The sequence below is a fragment of the Phocoena phocoena genome, chromosome 10 (genome assembly GCF_963924675.1).
Source record: "Phocoena phocoena chromosome 10, mPhoPho1.1, whole genome shotgun sequence".
NCBI classification, from domain to species: domain Eukaryota; kingdom Metazoa; phylum Chordata; class Mammalia; order Artiodactyla; family Phocoenidae; genus Phocoena; species Phocoena phocoena.
In genome coordinates this window covers 76,350,305-76,373,418 of record NC_089228.1, presented here as the reverse complement: position 1 = coordinate 76,373,418, position 23,114 = coordinate 76,350,305, and the positions used below count along the sequence as shown (strand labels likewise).

Here is a 23,114-nt window from a genome sequence, read left to right as displayed (position 1 = left end):
AGACCTCTGGAAGACCATCCACGGACCCAGCTTCCGCGGACTCCGGGTTTGGAATTCTTTAGTCTGGATTTCCTTAACTGCATTCATTAGCCCAGAGGATTTCAAACTTTGCCCCATAATCTCCTCAAATCACCTGGAGAACTGAAAAAATTCCCAATGCCCAGGCCACATCCTGTTTCAAGTAAAGCAGAATCTCTGGGGTAGGACCAGGCATCAACGCGTGTGTTTTAAACTCTCCAGCTGATTCTAAAGCGCAGCTACGTTTGAGAACCAAGTTGCTGGTCTCTTTATGGCATACACTTGATCTAATGCTTTATGGTCGTTTGCTGTCCTTAATCATTGAGCCAGAAGCAATAGAAAGGCGTCTGTCACAGAAAATAATTTACTGAGAATCATCTTAGAAAAAGGAAATAAATTGGGGTCAAGGGTGTGCATACCTTCGCAAAGTTTTCCCTGGGTCAATAAGCAGCTGCAATTTCTTCGGCGAACGCCAGGCGGCAACTTCTCCCTCCTCGCTCCTCCTGGACCGCCTTCCCACTTCTGATCGCACAAAGAGCCGGCCTCCTTCGCGGTGACATCACAAAGGGCCGATTCCCCGCCCCTTCAGTATCACCACGTGTGTCCCCGCGCCCGGCGGCCACCCGACTCATTCCCTCGCCGGCCGGTCTGGGCAGCGGAGGAGGGTGGTTGGCAGCGGCTGGAGGCTTCGCTATGGGAAGTTGTTCCTTCGCTCTCTCGCGCCCAGCCCTCCTCGCTGGTTCTCCGCAGCCGCTGTCGGAGGAGAGCACGGGGAGGCGCGGGTTGCAGCCGCGGCTGCTTCTCCCCGCCCGGGCAGCCGCGCAGCTGGGCAGGTGCTGAGCGCCCCCGGAGCCTCCCTCGCCGCCTCCCTCCTCTGTCGGGCTGTCCGGCTGCCGCAGTGCACATGGGGTGTTGGAGGTAGATGGGCTCCCGGCTCGGGAGGCGGCGGTGGATGCGGCGCTGGGCAGAAGCAGCTGCTGATTCCAGCTGCCGGGGGACCACGCGCCCCGGGCGCCCTGCGAGCCCCGGGCTCAGCCATGGGGATCTCCGCGAGCAGCAGCACCGCCCCGGCCTCCTGCAGCCGCATCGCCGGAGCCACGATGATCGCGGGCTCCCTTTTCCTGGTGAGAGCTCGGGGTTGCTGGGGGCTGGGGGGGGGAGCCGGGGGCGGCGGCCGCGTGGGAGCAGAAGGCACCGCGCTCCGGGAGCCGGGCGGGTCCTCGGGCCGGGGCTGCGGGGGGCTGGGGTCCGGCCGGCTGGGTCGGGAGGTTTGCGACCGAGGGAAAGCAACACAGCGGAGGGCTCGGACCGGGTCATTTGGGGGAGACGTAGGGCTCAGCCGGGACTCCGGAATGAAGGCGAATTGTTTTCCTTGCAGTCTGGCTGCGCCGGGCGAGGTGCGGGAGGTGTCCACCGGGCTTCCTGCGCATTTCAGGGCTTCTCCCCCTCCTCGGCCCCTCCGGGGGCCTCCACCCCCTCCACGCACCCCCACGGCCACCGGCCGCTGCCCCCGCCGCGTGGAGTGGGGCTGGGGCCGCGGGGTGGGCGACGAGGCTGGCGGCGGCCGCCGCTTTGTTGCAGCTGCAGTGTCATGTCGGGATGCTACCGCAGTGGGAGAGCGCGGGACCTGTGCGCGCTGGCTCCCAAGACCGCCGCGTGCATCCGCGCCTAGCGTTCGGCGCGGGCGCCTCGCCCCTCCCCCCATCTCTCCGCTTTGGCTGGGTGGGTCCCGGTTTCTGCACGCCCAAAGAAGAACCCTGAGACCCGCTCTGAGGCGCCTCCAAAGCGCCGGCTCGCAGCCAGGCAGAGCCAGCGCGTTGGCACTTGAGTGGGGGGAGGGGGAGAGAGCTCTCCATAAAGGAAGCTGAATTTTCTCCAGTCTTTCCTATCGCTCGCTTACCTGTGGCCGGGCAGGTGAGCCTACAGGGTGAGGCAGCTTCCTCCTTGGGCACTCGGTCTGCATTCAGCTCCAGGGCGTGCTCTGTAGGTAGTCCTCTCTGTCACTTATCTGGTCAGAGCCTGAAAGCACCTTTGACCCAAAACTTATCCCCAACTTCCCCAGAACCCTTCCCCTTCTTTGCAAATGTTGAGGGGGATGGGATGAGTTAGGGGGAAGAAAGTTGACTTAAGATCAAACCCGAGCCACCATAAGCTTCCCGTGCGTATCTTTTTGTCTCCTCAAGGAGGATGGAGATTCTTAGCTAAAGGCCGAACAAAAACAAAAAACAAGAGCCTATTTTCATGGCAGGGCTGTGTCAGGGAAAGGCAGGCTTGCTGTCTCCTTCTCGCAAAGGGCTTAATGCCTGGCCAGCCAAGATCTCTTAGATCCCAGGGCATTGCAGTTGCTATGGCCTGAGCATTCATCCTACAGACACTCTGGTTCCCTGTGTGAGGGTGTGTTTTAAAGGGGAAGAGAGAGACTAAAGAAAAGTTTGGTGCTGTTAGCATTTATAATGAGGCAAGTCCCAGTCTTCCTCCAAAGACCCTTTTCTGCCCATTTTATAGAAATGGCAAAGTCAAGATTTTTATCGTTGACTCAAGGGTGGTGGGTGATGAGTGGTAGAGGGGGAAGGTCTCTTAAAGCAGGGAACCTGGATTGGACAGTCTTGGTGTGGAGAGAAGCCCATCTAAGGCCCAGGGAACATTGATCCTAAGATGAAGTAGGTCCATCCTTCAGCTGCCTCCTTGTCAGCCTTAGATCTACTACTGTGCCCCACTATGTGCCACCCCACTACATGCCTGTCCAATCCCTCCAACACATCTGATCATTAAGCTCCCCATAGAGTCCATTTCTGGATTAAGTCTTAAGTCAGTGCAATATTTCATTGACTTTCCATTTCTGCATGAGATGCTTAAAGTAAGGTCAGAATGTAATCAAAGTGCAGCTTGCTTTAACCTCCAGAGAAAGAGCCCAACTCCTTTTCTGAAATCATTAAGTCCAGTTGACCTAAAAATTGTGCACTGGATTTGCAACTGAAGACTTGAGAATGTAAGTTTGGCTGTCTTTAAAAAAAAGAAAAAGAAATTTATAGTCATGTTTAGAAGCAATCTCAAGATATTAACTAAAATGTGTCCTTATTCTTCTGCTAATTATGATAAGAAAGGTTCCACTTCAGTTCATGGAATGGCCTAGAGTTGACCCCATTGTCCTGAAGGGAAACTGAGAGGGTGGACCAGGGGTCACCAGGGTGGGGAGGCAATGTCTTTTATTTTTCCCATTCCCACTCTGCAAGCTCCAGTCCTCAGCCCAGGCGTTGTTAGTGTATAAAATGATGATCTCATAGGACTTCCCTGGCTGTCTAGTGGTTAAGACTCCACGTTCCCAGTACAGGGGGCACGGGTTCAATCCCTGGTCAGGGAACTAAGATCTTGCATGCTGCAAGTCATGGCCAAAAAAAAAAAAAAAAATGATGACCCCACGACATTGTTATAAGGATTCTTTATCCCACTGGGATCCTTGGCCATGTGAAAATGACAGACTCCAGGTACTGGAGCTCAGGTAGACACGGAAGCACGCTCAGAACACTACCGGGGCCAGTGGGGAGATAATGCCCTACCCATTCGTTGCCGTTAGCTTCAAAAGTAATAAACCCAATAAAATGTCTTTTTATTATGGCTTTCCATCACTCTTCTTCTTTCAAATATCTCCTTTTTTGGGTGACAGTGTTTGTTGTTGTCACGATTTTTGACAATTTCTTTCTTGTGATGACAGGCTAACTGAAAGAGAACTTACTATAAGCTTTAAAAAATCTTTAGTATATAATATACATATACATATACATATAATATGTATACATATATATACATATACATATATAATATGACTATTATTATTGTATGTGTCAGGTGTTTTATAGAGAGTATCTCTCTTACTCCCAACATCTCTGAAGCAGGTGGGATGATTTCCATTTTACAGTTGGGAAGATGGAGGCTGCAAAAACTTCATTGATTGTCCTGGGCCACCCAGCTCCCAAGGGATGATGGCACTGGGGCTGGGACCCAGGACAGCCTGACTCCCTCTCCCACTTCATGCCTCCCTCCTGTGCCACTCTGCAGGTTTCACAACTCCAAATTGCCGGATGATGAAATGTAACAGGAGAGAAGGCTCACTGGGGGAGAGTTGAGGCTGGTGGTTTGGTCTCTGTTGCAGGACGTTGATGAGAATGACAGCAGTGCCTTTGGAGGAAAGTGTTTTCGCTGCTTGCACTTCTGTTTCTGATGCGTTTATTTTTGTTGTTGTTTTTTTTTTTGGCCACACCACGTGGCTTGTTGGATCTTAGTTCCCTGGCCAGGGATTGAACCCACGCCCTGTGCAGTGGAAGCACGGAGTCTTAACCACTGGACCGCCAGGGAAGTCCCTGTTTCTTTTTTGTTTTTAATTAATTAATTTATTTGTTTATTTTTGGCTGCATTGGGTCTTTGTTGCTGTGCGTGGGCTTTCTCTAGTTGCGGCGAGTGGGGGCTACTCTTTGTTGCAGTGTTCAGGCTTCTCTTGTTGTGGAGCACGGGCTCTAGGCTCGCGGGCTTCAGTAGTTGTGGCTTGCGGGCTCTAGAGCACAGGCTCAGTAGTTGTGGCGCATGGGTTTAGTTGCTCCGTGGCATGTGAGATCTTCCCGGAGCAGGGCTCGAACCCGTGTCCCCAGCATTGGCAGGCGGATTCTTAACCACTGCGCCACCAGGGAAGTCCGAAAGTCCCTGTTTCTGATGCGTTGAGATATCTGTGTGATATAGGAAAGTGAACCACACACTGAAAGGCAAAATATTGCGTGTTTCAGGGCTTCCCTGCTGAAGCCCACACGCCTGGAGCCCATGCCCCGCAATAGGAGAGGCCACCGCAATGAGGGGCCCCCGCACCTCAGCGAAGAGTGGCCCCTGCTCACCGCAGCTGGAGAGAGCCGCGCACAGCAACGAAGACCCAATGCAGCCAAAAATAAATAAATAAAATATATTTTTAAAAACCCCAGAAAACAATATTGCATGTTTCAGGCCAAAAGTCTGGAGAGCAGATAAATGAGACCTTAAGGTTTGTGCCAGAGTTAAGGAATGTGCTAGAAGGGCTTGCCCAGTATGACATAACACACTCATAGATGTCTCTTGCCCTCAGGGAGTTGCTTTGACTGGACAGATAGAATATTGGCAGTGGGACAGTCAGAAGAAGGGAGCCGTAATTGATAAGGAAATGAGGTCTGAAATTTTAGAAACCACTCATCTGCACAGATTATCAATTCCAGATAGGATAGTTGCTGTAAGATCCTTCAGCTGTGCTAGTCTAGAAAGTCCCAAGTATGGTGTTTGTCAGTGTCTTTGAGACTAGATGTCTAGCTTAATGCCATCTCCTGACCTTTGCTTATCAAAGTTAATTTGATAATTTGATAGTACGTTTGTTGTATAAACGTACATGGCTATCAATAGTGCTGGTTGGGTTTCACGCGTTCAGAAAGAATCAGTGGATGAATGTACTATACTCAAAGTAATACACAAAATGTGATAGATGTTAACATCTTTAAACTACTTGAAATAATTTTGGCTTTTAGTCTGAAAGTCAGAAGAAGAAAGGTCTTCCTACTCTCAGAATGATATCTACTAGCCTTGGTAGGGAAAGTGACTTATGACTCAGAAGAGTAGGGAATGCAGACCTGTCCCGGAAGGCAGGGTTTCTCATGTACCCCGAGAATCTCCCATCCCTGTTGTCAAAATGTATAGAATGGGATCGAGCTTTCTCATCTGAATTCTCATCTCAACTGTTTCTAAAGGCATATGGCTGAATCTGGTGCAGGCCCAGTCCGAAACAAATAAACAAACCTACCGTGTAAAGAAAACACACAGGCGCACCAGATCAGCAAGAAAACGATTCCTTGTCATGGAATGCAGGCTACCTTAAGTTGAGGAAGTACCCGGGACTAGATCGGCATAGGTCCACCAACCGGCTAGATTACATATTTTCGTGTGGCTAAATTTGAACAGAGTCTTTCAGGCTGGATGTGGTTAGCACAGTTAATGCTGTCTTTTCCAGCACTGTTTGCAGAAGGCCCCTTTCTCCAGGTGGATGGGGTGAGTGTGCGTGGGCTCAGTCTGCTTGTAGATCAGAAGACATCACATTTCACCTTACACTTGACTCCATCTGTGAGGATGAGAGGTAACGTCTCTTCAGAGATTCCATAGAGAAGTTGCAAATTGGTTTTGTACTCAGCCGGCCCTTTATAAAGCATTCAAACTATAATTGGCTCAAGTAGACTTTATTAATTGTGTGTGTGTGTGTGTGTGTGTGTGTGTGAGTGATGGGAAATGGTCAGATGCATCCTCAGATTATTCAGGGGCCAGTGTGAATTGAGTGACTTTTCCTTCTGTCAACTGCCATGCCTTTTTTTCCGGTAAGCACTAACTCTGCTGGCCCTCTTCCCCCAAGCAGGCCTGGCAGACTCCGGTGATGCCAGGTCACCCGGCAACTTCCTGGAAAACTCAGGTGCTTCTCTGGGGTGACAAGAGTCTCTCATCGCCCTTGGTCATGTGCCCGACGACCATTTGGAGTGGATGCAGTCTGGAGCATTAGGTGCAGCTATGTCTGTTTGACAGAATGAAAACGGAAGCCGTAATAGGAGTTAACCTGGTCCCCAAATTGAATCCCCGTTTAGTGTTAGCGGGACACTGGGCATTACTGTTGCTGGGATAGCAGCTGCTGAGCTTCGATTCTTTAGGGGTGGGGTGAGGTCGTGAATAAATACTGGCCTAGCCCCAGTGTTTGTATTTGTCAAATACCAAAAAGTAAACAGGCATCCTAAATTGGCTTGTGTGCTGCCACCTGGCTACTCTACCACCTCCCATTTCCAGCCTGAGTCCAAGAGGAGAGGAGCCGGGCAGAGATTATAAGTAGGGAGGAACCTGGCAGATGTTTAAGTGTCTGCTGAATGCTCACGAGAGCTGTAGAAACCTGGCGCTCACGGACGTTTAGGCCGTTGCTTGAAAGCAGTGGTGACCTCACGCTTCGTAAGAGCTGCTGAAGGCCTCCAGGAACGGTCCGTTCTCCTGGCTTCTGGCTCTCTGGAGTTTTTCCACATGTTAGCACCCTGGCCTTGGAGATGATGGATGCTTGCAGTGGTGGGAAAGTTGCGCTCAGGGGGTCCTCAAGCAGGGGTGGGACTGGGCGGGGCATGGGTGGGGAGTCAGGGCGGCGTGCTATAGCCCCATCTTCTCTTGAGAATATCTGGGAATTTTGTCCAAGGCTTCATTCTATTTATTTATTTATTTTTGGCTGTGTTGGGTCTTCGTTTCTGTGCGAGGGCTTTCTCTAGTTGCGGCAAGCGGGGGCCACTCTTCATCGCGGTGCGCGGGCCTCTCACTATCGCGGCCTCTCTTGTTGTAGAGCACAGGTTCCAGATGCGCAGGCTCAGTAGTTGTGGCTCACGGGCCCAGCTGCTCCGCAGCACGTGGGATCCTCCCAGACCAGCGCTCGAACCCGTGTCCCCTGCATTGGCAGGCAGATTCTCAACCACTGCGCCACCAGGGAAGCCCCAAGCCTTCATTCTAAACAAAAAAAAACGAAACCAAATTTTAAAAGATGGGGCTTCTGGGACTTCCCTGGTGGTCCAGTGGTTAAGACTCTGCACTTGCATTGCAGGGGGCACGGGTTTGATCCCTGGTCAGGGAACTAAGATCCTGCATGCCATATGGCGTGGCCAAAAAGTTAAAAAAATAAAAATAAAAAAGAGGGGGCTTCATAAACGAAGTCACAGCAAGGCTCATGAGCTTCTCTTGATATAATATTTTATTTATTTTATTTATTTATTTTTGGCTGTGTTGGGTCTTCGTTGCTGTGTGTGGGCTTTCTCTAGTTGTGGCGAGTGGGGGCTCCTTTTCGTTGCAGCACGCGGGCTTCTCATTGCGGTGGCTTCTCTTCTGGCGAAGCACAGGCTCTAGGCACACGGGCTTCAGTAGTTGTGGCACGTGGGCTCAGTAGTTGTGGCTCATGGACTCTGGAGCATAGGCTCAGTAGTTGTGGCACACGGGCTTAGTTGCTCCGAGGCATGTGGGATTTTCCCGGACCAGGGCTCGAACCTGTGTCCCCTGCATTGACAGGCGGATTCTTAGCCACTGCACCACCAGGGAAGTCCCGATATAATTTTCCATTTGCTCTTTTGCCACCCGGACTGCTTGGTGGCTCTAGTTCTTGGAGCCATTTGCTAATCTGTTTTGGGAGAAGGGGCCTGAGTTGAATGGATTTAGGAGAAAGGAAAGGAGTGAGTTCCTGGGTTCTGGAATCCAATGAACAGTGGTGGCTTTAAGAGGGCTTTGGCCCTGACAGCCCAGAGGGAAGGAATATTAATGGCTCTTAATATGAATCATCGATGTTGGTATCGTTAAGCTTCTATTTATTGAGCGTGTACCATTGACATTGTGTTGAATACCTTCTACAAACGATCTCAATAAAACCTTCAAGTCCATGAGGTAGTAGCATTAGCCCCATTTTGTAGGAAATGAGGCTTAGGAGAAGTTATGGTCAAGCAGTTGTCGACTGCCAGAGAGAGAGTTCAGATCTAGGCCGACCTGGCTTCCTACACACTGCTCTTTCTGCCAAGATGTGGGTAGGGCACAAGTAACCTTAATTGACTGGAATTTTGTTTCCCGTTAAAGGAATGCTTTTACCTGAGAGTCGAACATTCTCTTTCCACTGGGTGAGCATTTCTGCTCCACGATGGCATTTGGAAGTTTAGCCCAAAGGGCTGATTATAAAGTAAAAGCAACCTCTGTGTGTGTGTGTGTGTGTGTGTGTGTGTGTGTGTGTGTGTATTGAAAGGGGAGGGCATGCAGCCATTGGCAAGCATTTTCCTATGGTGTGATTCTGACAAGGAATGGTGCCATGGTTAAGATGGAAAGATACTCTTGCAAATTGAAATGTTATAAATAGGGAATAGACGCTTTGCTTTCCTGCTCCTTGGGTCATTTTGAAAAATATTTGCTTAGTGAGTAACAGTATGACATGGGTTCTGCTTAGCATGGCAGTTTCAACTCATCCTGAGAACTTGAGGACCTCTTGGGGTTTTTTCTTTGCTGCCAGCCTGATTATTTGTATAGGATCAGTGCATGGGTTTGCCTCATCTGTTATTAGTATTTTCTTTGTTAACTTTTCATTTCAGGTCTCTTAGAAACTGGTTGGGCTCCATGATTTGCATGGTCTTGTATGTGATGTGTTTGTGTGTGGTTTATCACGCTTGTAGCGCTCTCCTAAGCAAGGTTTTCATAGATTGTAGGTGCCGAGTAGACTAAAGAAAGGCATAAGGGGAGAAGAAATGTTATCACAGGTTCCAGGAAAGAGGTTGGCATTCTGGTTTCCCAAAGAATCCTTGAGAGACAAGACCATAATCTGATATCAACTTAGGTATGGCCAGTTCAGCATAACCAGGGTTAATAGAGGCAAGAGGATGGGAAGGGGGAAAAGTACTCAAAGGCAAATGGTGACAGGTTCCCAGAATAATCTAACTGGGCGTTAGTCACTCCTTGCTCTTCCTTTACTTCTGGACGTCCATGGCTCTTCTCTCTTTGGTTGAAATCTTGTGTACCTGGTCCAGGAGAAATACCAAATCGGACAAGATCTGGGTATGCTTCCCTCCCCATGTGGGATGCTCAGGGCCAGCGTTACTCCATTTCAGCTTCTTACTGACGACAGACAATGTGCTATTCATCTTTGTGTTTCTGGCTCAATGCCCTGACACATAGTAGTTAAGCAATAAATGATTGTTGAATGAATTCCAGAAGGATTTTGCTGTAAACTAACTGCTCATTCATTCTAGACGAGTTAGAGGGTAGTGAGAGCTTGATCTATCTCTCAATACTTTGAGCTACATCTCAAGGGTATTTGAGTTACTAACAAGGAACATTTAATTTATTTATTATTATTATTTTTTTAGCCACGTTGCACCGCTTGTGGGATCTTAGTTCTGTGACCAGGGATTGAACCTGGGCCCGGGATTGAACCTGGTCCCTCGGCAGTGAAAGTACCGAGTCCTAACCACTGGACCGCCAGGGAAGCCCCTTCCCAATTCATTCTTATTCTTGGATGTTACACAACCATTCCTGTACAGTTAAAACTAATATGTACGTGCTTGTGCTCTGCGTTTCTTTCCGTAGCTATTTTTCTGTGATCTTACAGGGATATATTTTTCACTCGTTTAATAAATATTTATGGTGTGTCTGTTAAACATCAGGCATTGCTAGACTCTGGGTATGTGATGGTAAAAGGCTATTAATGGGTCCTCCCTCTTGAAGTTTATAGTTTATTAGGGAAGACAGAAGAGTTGATATTTAAAGACTAATCTTCTGAAAGAGCAGAAGGGTGAATATTCCAGTAAGAGGGAACAGCACGTGGAAGGGCCCAGAGGTAGGAAAGGGCCCACATGTTCAGAGACTGGAAAGAAGGCCATTGTGGTTGGTGCTCAGCGAATAGAGGCAGAGGGGGCATGGACTGAGGTTGAACAGGTGGGCAGAGGCCAGACTGTACAAGATCTTTAAAGATACGAGTACAGTGGGAAGCAGGGTTATAATATGGCTTTAATTAAATTTTTTTTTTTAATAGATCACTGTGGCAGTTCTGTGGAAAATGGGTTGGAAAGGAGAAACGTAGATGCAGGAGGCCAGTTGGAACCTTTTGCCATAGTGCAGGGGAAAGATGATGGTTCTGGGGCGGTGGCCGTGAACGTGGGGGGTTACCCGTTAGATCTGCAAGAGTTTGAAGAGAGTTTCCTGATGGTGAAACACGAGCGGGCAGGTGCGGTGGAAAGCAAGCAGTCATCAAGGCTGGCTCCCTGGCACCGTGTGGCTTGTGGGATCTTAGTTCCCTGGGGGGCACAGGTGTCGAAACTGTGCCCCCTGCAGTGGAAGCTCGGAATCCTGACCACTGGACCGCCAGGGAAATCCCATGACTCTCCGCTTCTTGAATTTAGTCTTTGATGGTCTGATTCCTTTAAAGGGGAGGCTGGGGAAGGAGTGGGTGGGATTGGGGCACCCAAAGTTTGGATGTGAGTTTGAGGTGCTGTGGTTTATGTCAGTGCAGTCTTCATGCCCGCCAGTTTTTAAGCCCACCTCTTCTCTGGTTGGCAGTGTGTTGAGTCATGCCCCTGTTGTTGGACACTTAGGTTATCGTCATTGTTTTCCTACTGCAAGCGAGCAGCAGCAGTAGAGTTGTCTCTGTACAGACAAGCTGCTCTTTTCCCTTTTGGGTTGTTCCCAAGAGTGAGGTGCATTTGAAGTGTATTCCCCAGAGTGGAATTGCGGGGTCGCAGGCAATGAACGAACCATTTTATGGCTCGTGCTGCCTGTTGCCAGATTGTCTTTAGAAAGACTCAATTCATTGAAAACATCACCAGCAACCTGTAAATGTACCTTCTACCCCACAAGCCTGCCAACGTTGAAGTTTCTCACTTTAATTTATTTATGCTGCTTTAATATAGACCTGTAAAGGTCCTTGGTTGTGCAAATTTACATTTCAGTAGTTGCTAGGGATATCATCAATTTATCCATGGGATAATTTCCCTTGTAATGATTCTGTCTCAACTATTGAGTGGAATTTGTGTTAACCTCCTTTGCATTAATTCTTTACATTTTTAGTTATGAGCTTTTATTAGCTATATGTGGCATATATTTTTCCAGTCTACTTTTAATGTTTTTATATTTCATAATGCAAACATTTCTGTTAATGTTTTTTTTTTTTCTTTTTCTTTCTTTTTCTTTTTTTCAGCCGTGCTGTGCGGCTTGCAGGATCTTAGTTCCCTGACCAGGGATTGAACCCGGGCCACGGCATTGAAAGCGTGGAGTCCTAACCACTGGACTGCCAGGGATTTCCCTCGGTTAATTTCTTAAACTTATTTTCTGAAAGTATCAGAAAATGAGAGTATCTTCTTTTGTGTCTGAGAGTATCTTCTTTTTTGTTGTTCATTTTTGTTTTCACAGTCAGACATTGATCTTTTTTTTTTTAACATCTTTATTGGGGTATAATTGCTTTACAATGGTGTGTTAGTTTCTGCTTTATAACAAAGTGAATATATTTGATCTTTTTAATGTTGGGTTTATTAACCTTTCTGGAATTCAGCATCACGCTGGTGGTGAGAACTACATCAGTGTGTTCTGCAGATGTTCATACTCCTAGTGTGAGTAAAGGATTTCATGGTCCAATAAGTCTCACCATTTTCTGCAGTCCTCCCGCTGGGCCTCCTGGCGCCATCATCAGGCTGCCATTAACTGTGCCTCTGCAAGACAGGGCTCCAATCAGGAGCATTTCCTAAACTTTTAGACCAGGGGTGGGTGAACTTTATCTATAAAGAGCTAGATAGTATTTTCGGCCACGTAGACCCTGTGATCTCTGTGGAAACTACTCAACTCTGCCTCTGTACTTTGACAGCCGGACCTAGGCAATGCCCAGAGGAATGGGTGTGGCTGGGTACCAAGTAAACTTGATTTGTGGACACCGAAATTTGAATTTCAAATGATTTTTTTCATGTGTCACAAAATTTTATTCTTCTTTTGATATTTTTCCCCCAACTATTAAAAACGTAAAAGCCGGGGCTTCCCTGGTGGCGCAGTGGTTGAGCGTCCGCCTGCCGATGCAGGGGACACGGGTTCGTGCCCCGGTTCGGGAAGATCCCACATGCCGCGGAGCGGCTAGGCCCGTGAGCCATGGCCGCTGAGCCTGTGCGTCCGGAGCCTGTGCTCCGCAACGGGAGAGGCCACAACAGTGAGAGGCCTGCGTACCGCAAAAAGAAAAAAAAAAACAAAAACGTAAAAGCCGGAGTTTGTTCACCGGTGTTGTAGACCCTAGAATCGTGAACATCTGACTTAACTTCTTCTCCCTTTGTCTCCAGTGTACCTACTAGTAACACATCCTTTCTCCTCTTGTGTTTTCTCATTTGCTGTATAGTAAGTCTATCTTCTAAATCTGTTTGGAAACGCCAGTTGGTCCTTGCTTGTCTTTTACCTCTTTGCCATGCGGTCTGTATGTTTTGTTCTGTGTGGGCTCCTAGCCTAGTAGGGTGTTCTTTGTTTTTTTTTTAATTTAGAGTCTTTGACACACTTACCAAGAATCGGATATTTTCGTGTTTTTATTTTTTTTTTGCCGCACCTCACGGCTTGTGGGATCTTAGTTCCCCACCTAGGGATGATGGAACCCGTGCCCTCTGCAGTGAAAGCACGTAGTCCTAACCACTGGACCTCCAGGGAACTCCCGTGTTTTGTTTTGTTTTTTAATGAAAAGGAGGCTACATGTTTATTCTTTTTTTTTTTTTTTTTTTTTTTTTTTTTTGCGTACGCGGGCCTCTCACTGCTGTGGCCTCTCCTGTTGCGGAGCACAGGCTCCGGATGCGCAGGCTCAGCGTCCATGGCTCACAGGCCCAGCCGCTCCGCGGCATGTGGGATCTTCCCGGACGGGGGCACGAACCCGCGTCCCCTGCATCGGCAGGCGGACTGTCAACCACTGCGCCACCAGGGAATCCCACGTTTATTCTTTAGTGTTGTAAAAAAAAAAAACAGGTATTATTTATTTATTTATTTATTTTATTGGATGAAAGGTTCTTTAAATTCTGTAGTGCTTTACAATTTTCAAAAGTTTCATACACATGATTCGTATTCATATAATCCCATAGTAACCCTTTTTCCCCCATCCCCATATTGCTTCTCCCCCTTCCCTCTCTCCACTGGTAACCACTAGTTTGTTCTCTATTGGATATTTGTGTTTTAATTGGGGTGTTTTAAAAAGTTGTCTAATCCCAAGGGACTGAAGCTAAACTAGAGTAAAATGACAGTAGAAGGAGTGATGATTAAAATAACTAACATTCATGGAGAACTTCCTTGGGTCATGCGTGTTCTACCTGCTTTATGTGTAGTAACAATTAATTGTGAAAACAACCCTAGGATTGTTATCCTATGTATTATTTTTATTGCATTATTATTAAAATTATTTAATTGTATTATTATTATCTCCATTATATTGATAAGGAAATGGAGACACAGGTCAAACCACTTCCATACCCTCCCCCCTCCCCCCTTCCCCCCCCCCCCCTCCCAGCTCCAAATCAAGATCTGGTAGAGCTGGGCTTGCTCAGATGCTTCAAGCTAAATTAGGTTTTGTTTATACTTTCAGGCTGGAGTTGCTGGCCTGGCTGGTGCTGTTAGTTTTGCCTTGGTTTGTATGAGGATTCTATAAATTCTTAGTGAGCCCAGAGGCATGTTTCCCCTACACCTTTACCTGTCTTATTTATAAGTTGGCTTCTCCACGTAGGTGGGGGTCTTAGCCTATAGAACTAGCCATCGTGATGGATGGAGGGAGATGCGTTTCTGTGGTCCAAGGCCTGAAGGCTGAGTACACACTCTTCTGCATTGTAGGTTCCAGGGAAGACAGCATCCGGGTTAGTTCAGTCTTGCCCATTTTTTTCCCTTTTCCCCTGGGTCCCCCGAGCTTGCCTCCTTCCGGTCCTATTGTCAGCACATTCTAGCCTCAGCATTCTCTAGATTTGCCAGCTTTAACAGCAGTCCCTGCTTTTACCCTAGCAACAGAAGGCTTTTTTATATCAGAGAGGATAGTAGGCAGTGCCAGAGCCAGCCAAATTTATATAACACAACTGAGAACAGGTCTGTCCGTGCTTTGTAGAAGCTTTATCCCTGGTGCCTTTCTCTTTGTACATTCTTTTTCTTTCTTCAAGTCTAGAGAATTCCCAGCAGTCAGTGTCTTGCGATTACAAATTTAATGTGATGCTGAAAATAAAACGGTCAGAACTTCTGGGGGTGTTTCTACCCTGCCTGCTTTTTGCTGTTTGAGCATCTATTAGTATGTCTTATAGTCACCATCTCAGGAATAACTTGGTTCCCTTTTCTTTGTTATCGTATCCACAGTAGCGGAGATTCCTTTTGATGTACTAATTTTAGGCAGCATTGAACAATTTTCTATAGCAAACTCACAAGTGGTCTTCCTGCTGATCCCTTACGAATAGACAAAAGTTTGTCACTGTCTTGAGTTTGCTCATTTTCCATGAAAAGTGATTGGAATTTGATAGGGAACAAGAATGACATAAACACGTTGTACTTATAAACTGCGTGGACTTTTTTCCCCATTTGTTTGAAGGACAACGTCACGGGATAAGAATTGTTAAAGAGAAATAGGCATCAGTATTCTGACATGTATCAGCACATTCTGACATGTATCAGCACAGCTGGTGCCTCTTGGGTCCATCTCTGTGCCCTAGAGTAGAAGCGATATAACAGGACAGGTGTGATGTGTATCACCAAGGTGAGTGTGGAGGCCTTTATAGCTGGTCGTTTTAGAGCTACCTCTTCCCTCCTTTGAAATTTGCTTTGTCTTGGGTTTTCCCTTTTAATCACTTCCTAAGTATTTACAGTGCTCCCATATCCTGTACAGTTTGGGGTGGTACACTGATATTTGCTCATTTAACCATGATTGGTGGTGAAATAAGTGTCCTAAGTACATGAAATTTTTCAAATAACTAAAGTTGAAGCTAAGAGGGACATAGGTGACTTCCGGAGAATAATCTCATTACACTGCTTATAATTCCAAGCACCAAGTTAGTGTAATCTTTTTATGAAATGAAGGAGAGGTATTTAAAATTCTTCGTTACATTTGCTTGTCATCTTAAGCACCACACAAAGCATAATTCTTATAAGCCAGTTTTGGTTCTGTTAAAACAGAGTGATATCCTCAGGGGCTTTGGAGGCGAAACTAGTTGCCTTTCCACCGAAAGGTGCCAACCTGCTTTATCTCCTGAGTGATGATGGCTACGTGGTGGAGGCATTTTGGTTTTCTCTCACTTGCCTTTATATCCGTGCTCATGCCCAGCAACCTCTTCCATCCCCACCCTCTACTTTGCTGCTTCTAATTACTTACAGTCTGCAAAGCCATTCATTCATTTAGCCAGCAAACCCTCGCCAGTTATACCACACATTGGGTACTGTCCTCAAGGACTTGGAGGGCATCAGAATGTAACAGAGTCTATTCTTATCCTCATGGAGCTTGTGGTCCAGAGGGGAAGACAGCACTAAGCAGATGAATGTGTAACTACAAAATAAAGGTGGTCGTATAGGAAAAACAGGAACGAGGGGATGGATAAACAACAAGGTCTTACTGCATAGCACAGGGAACTGTATTCAATATCCTGTGATAAAGCATACTGGAAAAGAATATGGAAAAGGATGTATATATATGTATAACTGAGTCACTTTGCTGGACGGCAGAAATTAACACAACACAATATAGTAAGTCAACTATATTTCAATAAAATAAATTAAAAAAAATAAAACATTTATTAGCCTAAAAAAATGTATATGAGGGGAAAATATGAGACCAGTTTTAAGTTGGGGAGGGGAGGGCAGGGATGGCATTTCCAAGTAAGCCCTAACTCTGGTAAAGGTTTTGCATTCCGTCGTAAGTCATATGGGGAGCCATTGAGAGTTTTAAGCAGGGGATGGAAGGATCAGATTTGGCGTGTCAGTTGGAATGGGTGTCAAGAAAGGAAGCCACGAACTCCATACTCTGCTGGACTCTCCGAGGAGGTATGAGTGTTTCTGTGAGTGAGCTCCTGGTCCCTGAATTTTTGGACATTTCTTTTGACTGCTGAGTACAGGTATTGGCAGGCTTCTTTTTTTTCTTTTTCTTTCCTGTAAAGATCCAGATAGTAAATACTTTAAGTTTGCAGCCGTATGGTCTCTATTGCAACTATCCAGCTCTGCCGTTAATAGCATGAAAGCAGCCATAGACAATACCTGAATGGATGCCTAGGTTCCCGTAACACTTATTTACAGGAACAGGGGGCGTGTAGCTTGCTGACCCTTGGCTCAGAGGATGCTTTGTTTATCATTTCCATGATCTTCGTCACAGGTGGTTGAGCAAGGAAGGAAATGCAATCTACGTGGTTGACCCTGGCCTCGAGCTGCTTATAATCAGTATGGGAAGATAAGTATATACACTGAGGAAGCCATCAACTAACATTACAAGGCAATATGTCGTTAGGCACCAACATGATGAACAGAAGAAACAGGAAATGTGTTGAAGAATTTGCTCATCGGCTTGGCATCTGGGTGTCTAGGAATGGTTGTAAAGGCTTCGTAGAGAAGGTGGAACTTGATAACCAATCACAGACACCTTGAAGGTTAGAGCTGAATACAACCTAGTCCAACCTGATAATTTTACAGGCATGTAAAACCGGGTCCAATTGATCTTAAGGCAGAGTCTGGACAAGAACACAAGTCCTCTGTTCTCTAAATCTTTGCCCAGGTATTCTTTGTATTTCAGGTCTGGTACTCTCGTAGGCTGAAAGTACGTATCTAGTAAATTCATAGTAATAAAGAGGAGAAGGAGTGAGGGGTTCCTAGTTATGGGTTGTATGGAGACTTCTTTGGTCCTTGAAGAAAGGGGTTCTCAAAAGCCTGAGGGCAGCATAGTTGTAGCTGTCATTTGGGATGAGAAGGAAAGAAAAGGGAAACTGGGGTGTTGTGTGGGAAGGGAAGGAGGCGAATATGGATTATAGAAAGACACATGCGTGCACTGACACATGGACAGAGAAGCAATCTACATGTCCTTAGTAGGAAGTATCTCTAACTTCTTTACCATGCGCATGTTCAAAGGCATATCCATACTGTTGAAGAGAGCTTGACCATTATAGAGAAGGAAGTACCTACGTGTTCAGACATGGAAAGATTTCAGCGATGCAGTATTAGAAGGTGAACAAAAGCAAGTCACTGTGAATAGTGGGTATGGCCTGTCCCCTTTATATACGTAAACCAAACCCAAACCCAAAGTAGCTGAACTGGCCAACTGAAAGCATGTATGTGTGTTTTATGTGTAAATGCTCAGAAAATGGTCTGGAACGGTGCACACCAGAATGAATAGTGTGTTTCTCTGGGGAATGGGTGGATTTGAGCAAAGACTTAAACATTTCACTCTATTTCATAATTATTAAAATTGTTACAAGAATGTTTATTTTTGTTATAAAAATAATCATTAAAAAAGAGGAATATTAAAACAGTAAAAAGTGCCAGGTTGGGTGAGAGGCAGAGGGAAGGGCTCTGACCGTGGAACTGAGCTGTCTCAGAATCATAGGTGATGAGAGCCCCAGGAGGCCCGTCGTGGTTCAGGGGGTCTAAAACTTAGTTGGGGATGAGAATCACTTGGAAAGCTTAACAAGCAAACCGAACCAAACCAAAACAGATTCCTGGCCACACTGCAGATCCACGTGATACCAGGTGATGGGCTGGGGAGGTGGACTTTTAAAAAACTGCTCAGGTAATTTTGATGCTGCGTTTGAGGCCCGAGTCTCTGTCTGAAGCTCTGATTTAGTTTCCCTGCCTCTGTATCAAGGAGAGAAGTAAGGATCTTGATCAGGGAGAGCCAGCTTCAGGTTTTCTGGCTCCTGTTCTCCTGAACTTTTCTCAGTGACTGTGTCTCTCGATTCAGGTGTTTTCCCTAACATCGGATTTTCGGTATCATCTAAATTTGTCTTTACATTTTATAGGGAACATTCTTAAATACTGTTTTTTTTTAAAATAATTTATTTATTTTTGGCTGCATGGGGTCTTCGTTGCTATGTGTGGGCTTTCCCCAGTTGTGGCAAGCGGGCTGTACTTTGTTGCGGTACATGGGCTTCTCATTGCAGTGGCTTATTCTTGTTGCGGAGCATGGGCTCTAGGCGCGCGGGCTTCAGTAGTGGCAGCACACGAGCTCAGTAGTTGTGGCACGCAGGCTCTAGAGCTCAGGCTCAGTAGTTGTGGCCACGGGTTTAGTTGCTCCGCGCTGTGTGGGATCTTCCCAGACCAGGGCTCAAACCCGTGTCCCCTGCATTGGCAGGCAGATTCTTAACCACTGTGCCACCAGGGAAGTCCCTTAAATACTGTTTTTGAACTTGACTGCCATCCTCCCCAAGCTTTGTGCTTGGGCTCCTAGGTGGCAGCAGGTTGACTGTGGCCTTCGGAGGCTCAACAAACAGGATGTGCATCTAAAAACATTAATTCTGTTATTTAAAGCCCGTTAAGAATGCCAAGGGCCTGCCTCTGTTTTACAAAATACAAACAAAAAACATTTACCTTTGTCTATTGGTCAGCTCCAACCGGGTCACCTGTTAGGGAAGTAGCAGCTCAAATATTTGCCATGCTGCTTCTCGGCTGACTTGTCCTGGTATCAAGAAATGGCCACGCAACCTTTGGGTCATAGAAGGAGGACACTATTCAGCAAGTTCTTTTCCTCTTGCATTAGAATTTTGACTTCTGTGTAGCGTTTTTAATGTGAGTCCCAAAGTGCTTTCACATTCATATTCTCCATTGATTTTACAATCAGTTCGAGAGGTACTGTCAACTTCATTTTATAGATGGAAAAAAAGGAAGCTAATACAAAGGTCAGGCAACAAAACCAAAGCTCCACAGCCAGGAGATCAGGCCCCCATACGGAACTGGAGTCTGTTTTTCTCTCTCTGTTATGTTGCAGCCGCAGTCTTAAAAGGGTACAGAACGGGTCAGACCTTTCATGGGAATGATGATGATGGTGGGGTTGGGATTCTTCCATCCTTTCTCCTCCTTTTCCCGTGTAACACCTTCTTGGTTTTTGTCCCCCCACCTGCTTTTTCTTTCTTTCAGCTTGGATTCCTCAGTACCACCAGGGCTCAGCCGGAACAGAAGGCCCCAAGTCTCATTGGCAAATACCACCATGTCGATCGTGTCACCGGCCAGGTGCTTACCTGCGACAAGTGTCCGGCAGGAACCTATGTGTCTGAGCACTGTACCAACACAAGCCTGCGTGTCTGCAGCAGCTGCCCCACGGGGACCTTTACCAGACACGAGAACGGCATTGAGAAATGCCACGAGTGTAGTCAGCCGTGCCCCCGGCCGATGATTGAGAAATTACCTTGTGCTGCCTTGACTGACCGAGAATGCACTTGCCCACCTGGCATGTTCCAGTCAAATGCTACCTGCGCCCCCCACACGGTGTGCCCTGTGGGTTGGGGGGTGCGGAAGAAGGGGACGGAGACGGAGGACGTGCGGTGTAAGCAGTGTGCTCGGGGGACCTTCTCTGATGTGCCTTCCAGTGTGATGAGATGCAGAGCATACACAGACTGTCTGAGTCAGAACCTGGTGGTGATCAGGCTGGGGACCAAGGAGGCAGACAACGTCTGTGGCACGCTCCCGCCCCTCTCCAGCACCGCCCCTCCTTCCCCTGGCACCATCAGCCTTTCCCGCCCTGAGCACGTGGAACCCCACGAAGTCCCTTCCTCCACTTATGTTCCCAAAGGTAACTTAACCTCATGAGTTATGTATGTGAGGAAGGCTTTGTGCTCCGTGGAGGTACCGAGAATGGGCTTGGACCCAGGATATTTTCTCCATCTGGTCTATTCCAAAGTCACCCCTTGAAGAAAGGGCTTGCGTTTTGTGGCTATTTTAAGTCTAGCTTCTTTGGACCTGTTAGAAACATTGAGACTCAGAAGTTATCTATCGGGGGGAGCAAGTATCTGAGAACTAGGTGACATCAAGCTAGAAAATAAAAACTGAGAGAAACAAGGTCAGCGTGTGGCCTTATGGAAGTCACTGAACTTCTCCAGGCCTTGGTTGCAAACTTGTCAATCGTATGACACCATAAATGAGTGATTTAGCTGTTTTAAGGTCCCTTCTAGATTAAAAGTTTTCCAACACCCAGTCAATCCTGGGGAGACACAGCCTGAAGGTCAGAAGGAGAAGGGGAGAAAAATACCATGACATCTGGAAGGGAGGGATGAATGTTGGATCTGAGGTGGGCCAGAAAAGGACAGTAAGGCAGAAGCTTCAGGAAACAAGCACATCCGTGTCACATTGAAGGTAACTAGCGTTCACATCTAGAAAAGAATTTCTTTTTTTCAAAGGACTTTATGTCCTCCATTAAGTGTATCCCAGTTTTCCTCAGAACTCATTTTGAACCTCAGGCAAGAATAACATTGTTTTTATTTTCATGTCCTTTTTGATTAAATTTAATTTTCATGAGATGACAGCCAGTGTGAGCTGTGCTTTCCAGCAGACTCTCACGTGTGGTTACGTTTGACCTTCCCGATGACTCCATAAGGAGGGCCTTCTCACAACCGCCAGTTGAAATGAAGAAACAACCTCAGAGAGATCCCATGACCTGCCCAGGTTTCCTCAGGGGTTGATTCAGGCCAGGTCCTGTCTCTTGGGACTCAAATTCCCAGGCTTTCACTCCTTAATAGAGAATGCTTGTGGAAGCTTCTCCGAAAGCAGTCCACTGAGCTGCCTGCCCAAATCTTGTTCCTCTTATCACCAGCACGTACTAAGCAAGTCCTGCCTGATTGTACTCACTGACCTGTCTCACTGAACCTTTCACTAGTCAGACTTAGACTGGAGTTCGAGCTCTTTTCTTTATTTTAGTCATATTCTCCATTTTACCACTGCATCGTGAAATAGCCAACTGGTGGGAGAGTAGCAATAAAGAAACTAAAGGACAAAGGAATTCAATTGGAACTAGTTTTCTGAATAATCAAAACAATTAAGGGTTGACCCAGTATTAGCAGCACAGGAGAAGCTGCTGTGAAGCTCAAACACGATCCCTGAGGATGGTTTTGACACGAGGAAGTGAGTTTAGCTGTTAAGCTGAGTTTTTACCTTCTCCATAAAGGTGCTGTCAGGGTCTTTATGAAAACGTACAATGCCATTTATTCTTAAGCTCCAGAGGTCGTCTTTTCTTGGATTATCTGGCCTGGTTTGGAGATGACTAGGAAGAGGAGGGAATGTATAGAGCCCCACATATAGAAAAGCTCTTCCCCCCTCCTTCCTCTTTTTTTCTAGGCATGAACTCAACAGAATCCAACTCTTCTGCCTCTGTTAGACCAAAGGTGCCGAGTGGCATCCAGGAAGGGACAGTCCCTGAGAACACAAGCTCAGCGAAGGGGGAGGAAGGTATGAACAAGACCCTCCCAAACCTCCAGGTAGTCCACCACCAGCAAGGCCCCCACCACAGACACATCCTGAAGCTGCTGCCGTCCATGGAGGCCACTGGGGGCGAGAAGTCCAGCACGCCCATCAAAGGCCTCAAGAGGGGCCATCCCAGGCAGAGCCCACACAAGCCTTTTGACGTCAATGAGCATCTGCCGTGGATGATTGTGCTTTTCCTGCTGCTGGTGCTCGTGGTCATAGTGGTGTGCAGTATCCGGAAAAGCTCGAGGACTCTGAAGAAGGGGCCCCGGCAGGATCCCAGCACCATTGTGGAAAAGGCGGGGCTCAAGAAATCCATGACCCCCACCCAGCACCGGGAGAAGTGGATCTACTACTGCAACGGCCACGGTAAGCCTCCCCCATCTTTCCCCCTTGCTTCCAGATCCCCCGCCTCTCCCTCCCTAGTCCCTGTGGGCGGAGGGAATGGGAAATGCAAAGTTTCTGGAATCTCCTTTGAGTACCAAGTGCTGTTTGATCTCAGTCGCGTTCCGAAAAAGGAGGTGGTCAGCATTCGACATAATAACGTTCAGAGAGAATAACTCCTCTGCCACCTGTCCCCGTGGCACATTTAGAGGACAGTGTTTTGGCATCAGAGACGTGAGAGTGACCTTTAGGGACTTCGTTCAACCTCATCATTTAACAAGTGAGGGAATCAAGTTCAGAGAGATTTGGCTGCGTTGACCCAGGGGAGTCTTTTGTTCGGGACGGATGGGACTGAATCCATGTCTCCTGACTTTGGAGCCCTTGCTTCTTCACAGGAGACTGCTCAGAAAATTGAGGGAGGAAAAAAACAACTTGTCTTAAATTTGCCTTGTTGAATTTGAACCTTGCTTTCAGGTTCCTATCACTTTTCTCACATGTCCTTTTCCCCCCTTATATTTTTAGGATCGCATTTCTATCAGGAAGATCGAAAGGTCTTTTGGGTTTTAGACACTCAAAGCTTAGTATATCGGTTATCATCTGAGGCTGGGCCCTGTATCTTTTTCCTAGTTGTCAGTGTGTATGGATATAGGCTGGAATTTTCAGTTCTTCCTCTTTTGAGGGCAAAAAATAGCTTATAGAACTTGTTCTAGCAGCTAAGTGTGATCTGAAGACTACAGTTTTCAGACTGTGGCAGTAACTTCCCTTTCTTTAATATTAAATGA

The 23,114-nt window shown here is 47.0% G+C and overlaps 1 protein-coding gene and 1 non-coding gene across 2 annotated transcripts in view; both read left to right on the top strand.

Moving 5' to 3' along the window:
- The first annotated feature begins 648 nt into the window (after positions 1-648).
- TNFRSF21 (TNF receptor superfamily member 21) overlaps positions 649-23,114 on the top strand; it is a 69,055-nt gene continuing 46,589 nt past the window's right edge. Inside the window, exons 1-3 of the mRNA XM_065885671.1 lie at positions 649-1,142; positions 19,633-20,284; positions 21,823-22,317. Coding sequence (XP_065741743.1) covers positions 1,056-1,142; positions 19,633-20,284; positions 21,823-22,317 — 1,234 coding nt within the window. The 5' untranslated portion in view covers positions 649-1,055. The remainder of the gene's footprint in view (positions 1,143-19,632; positions 20,285-21,822; positions 22,318-23,114) is intronic.
- Positions 7,591-7,663, top strand: TRNAA-UGC (transfer RNA alanine (anticodon UGC)). Its single transcript has one exon. It is a non-coding gene; the product is annotated as a tRNA-Ala (tRNA).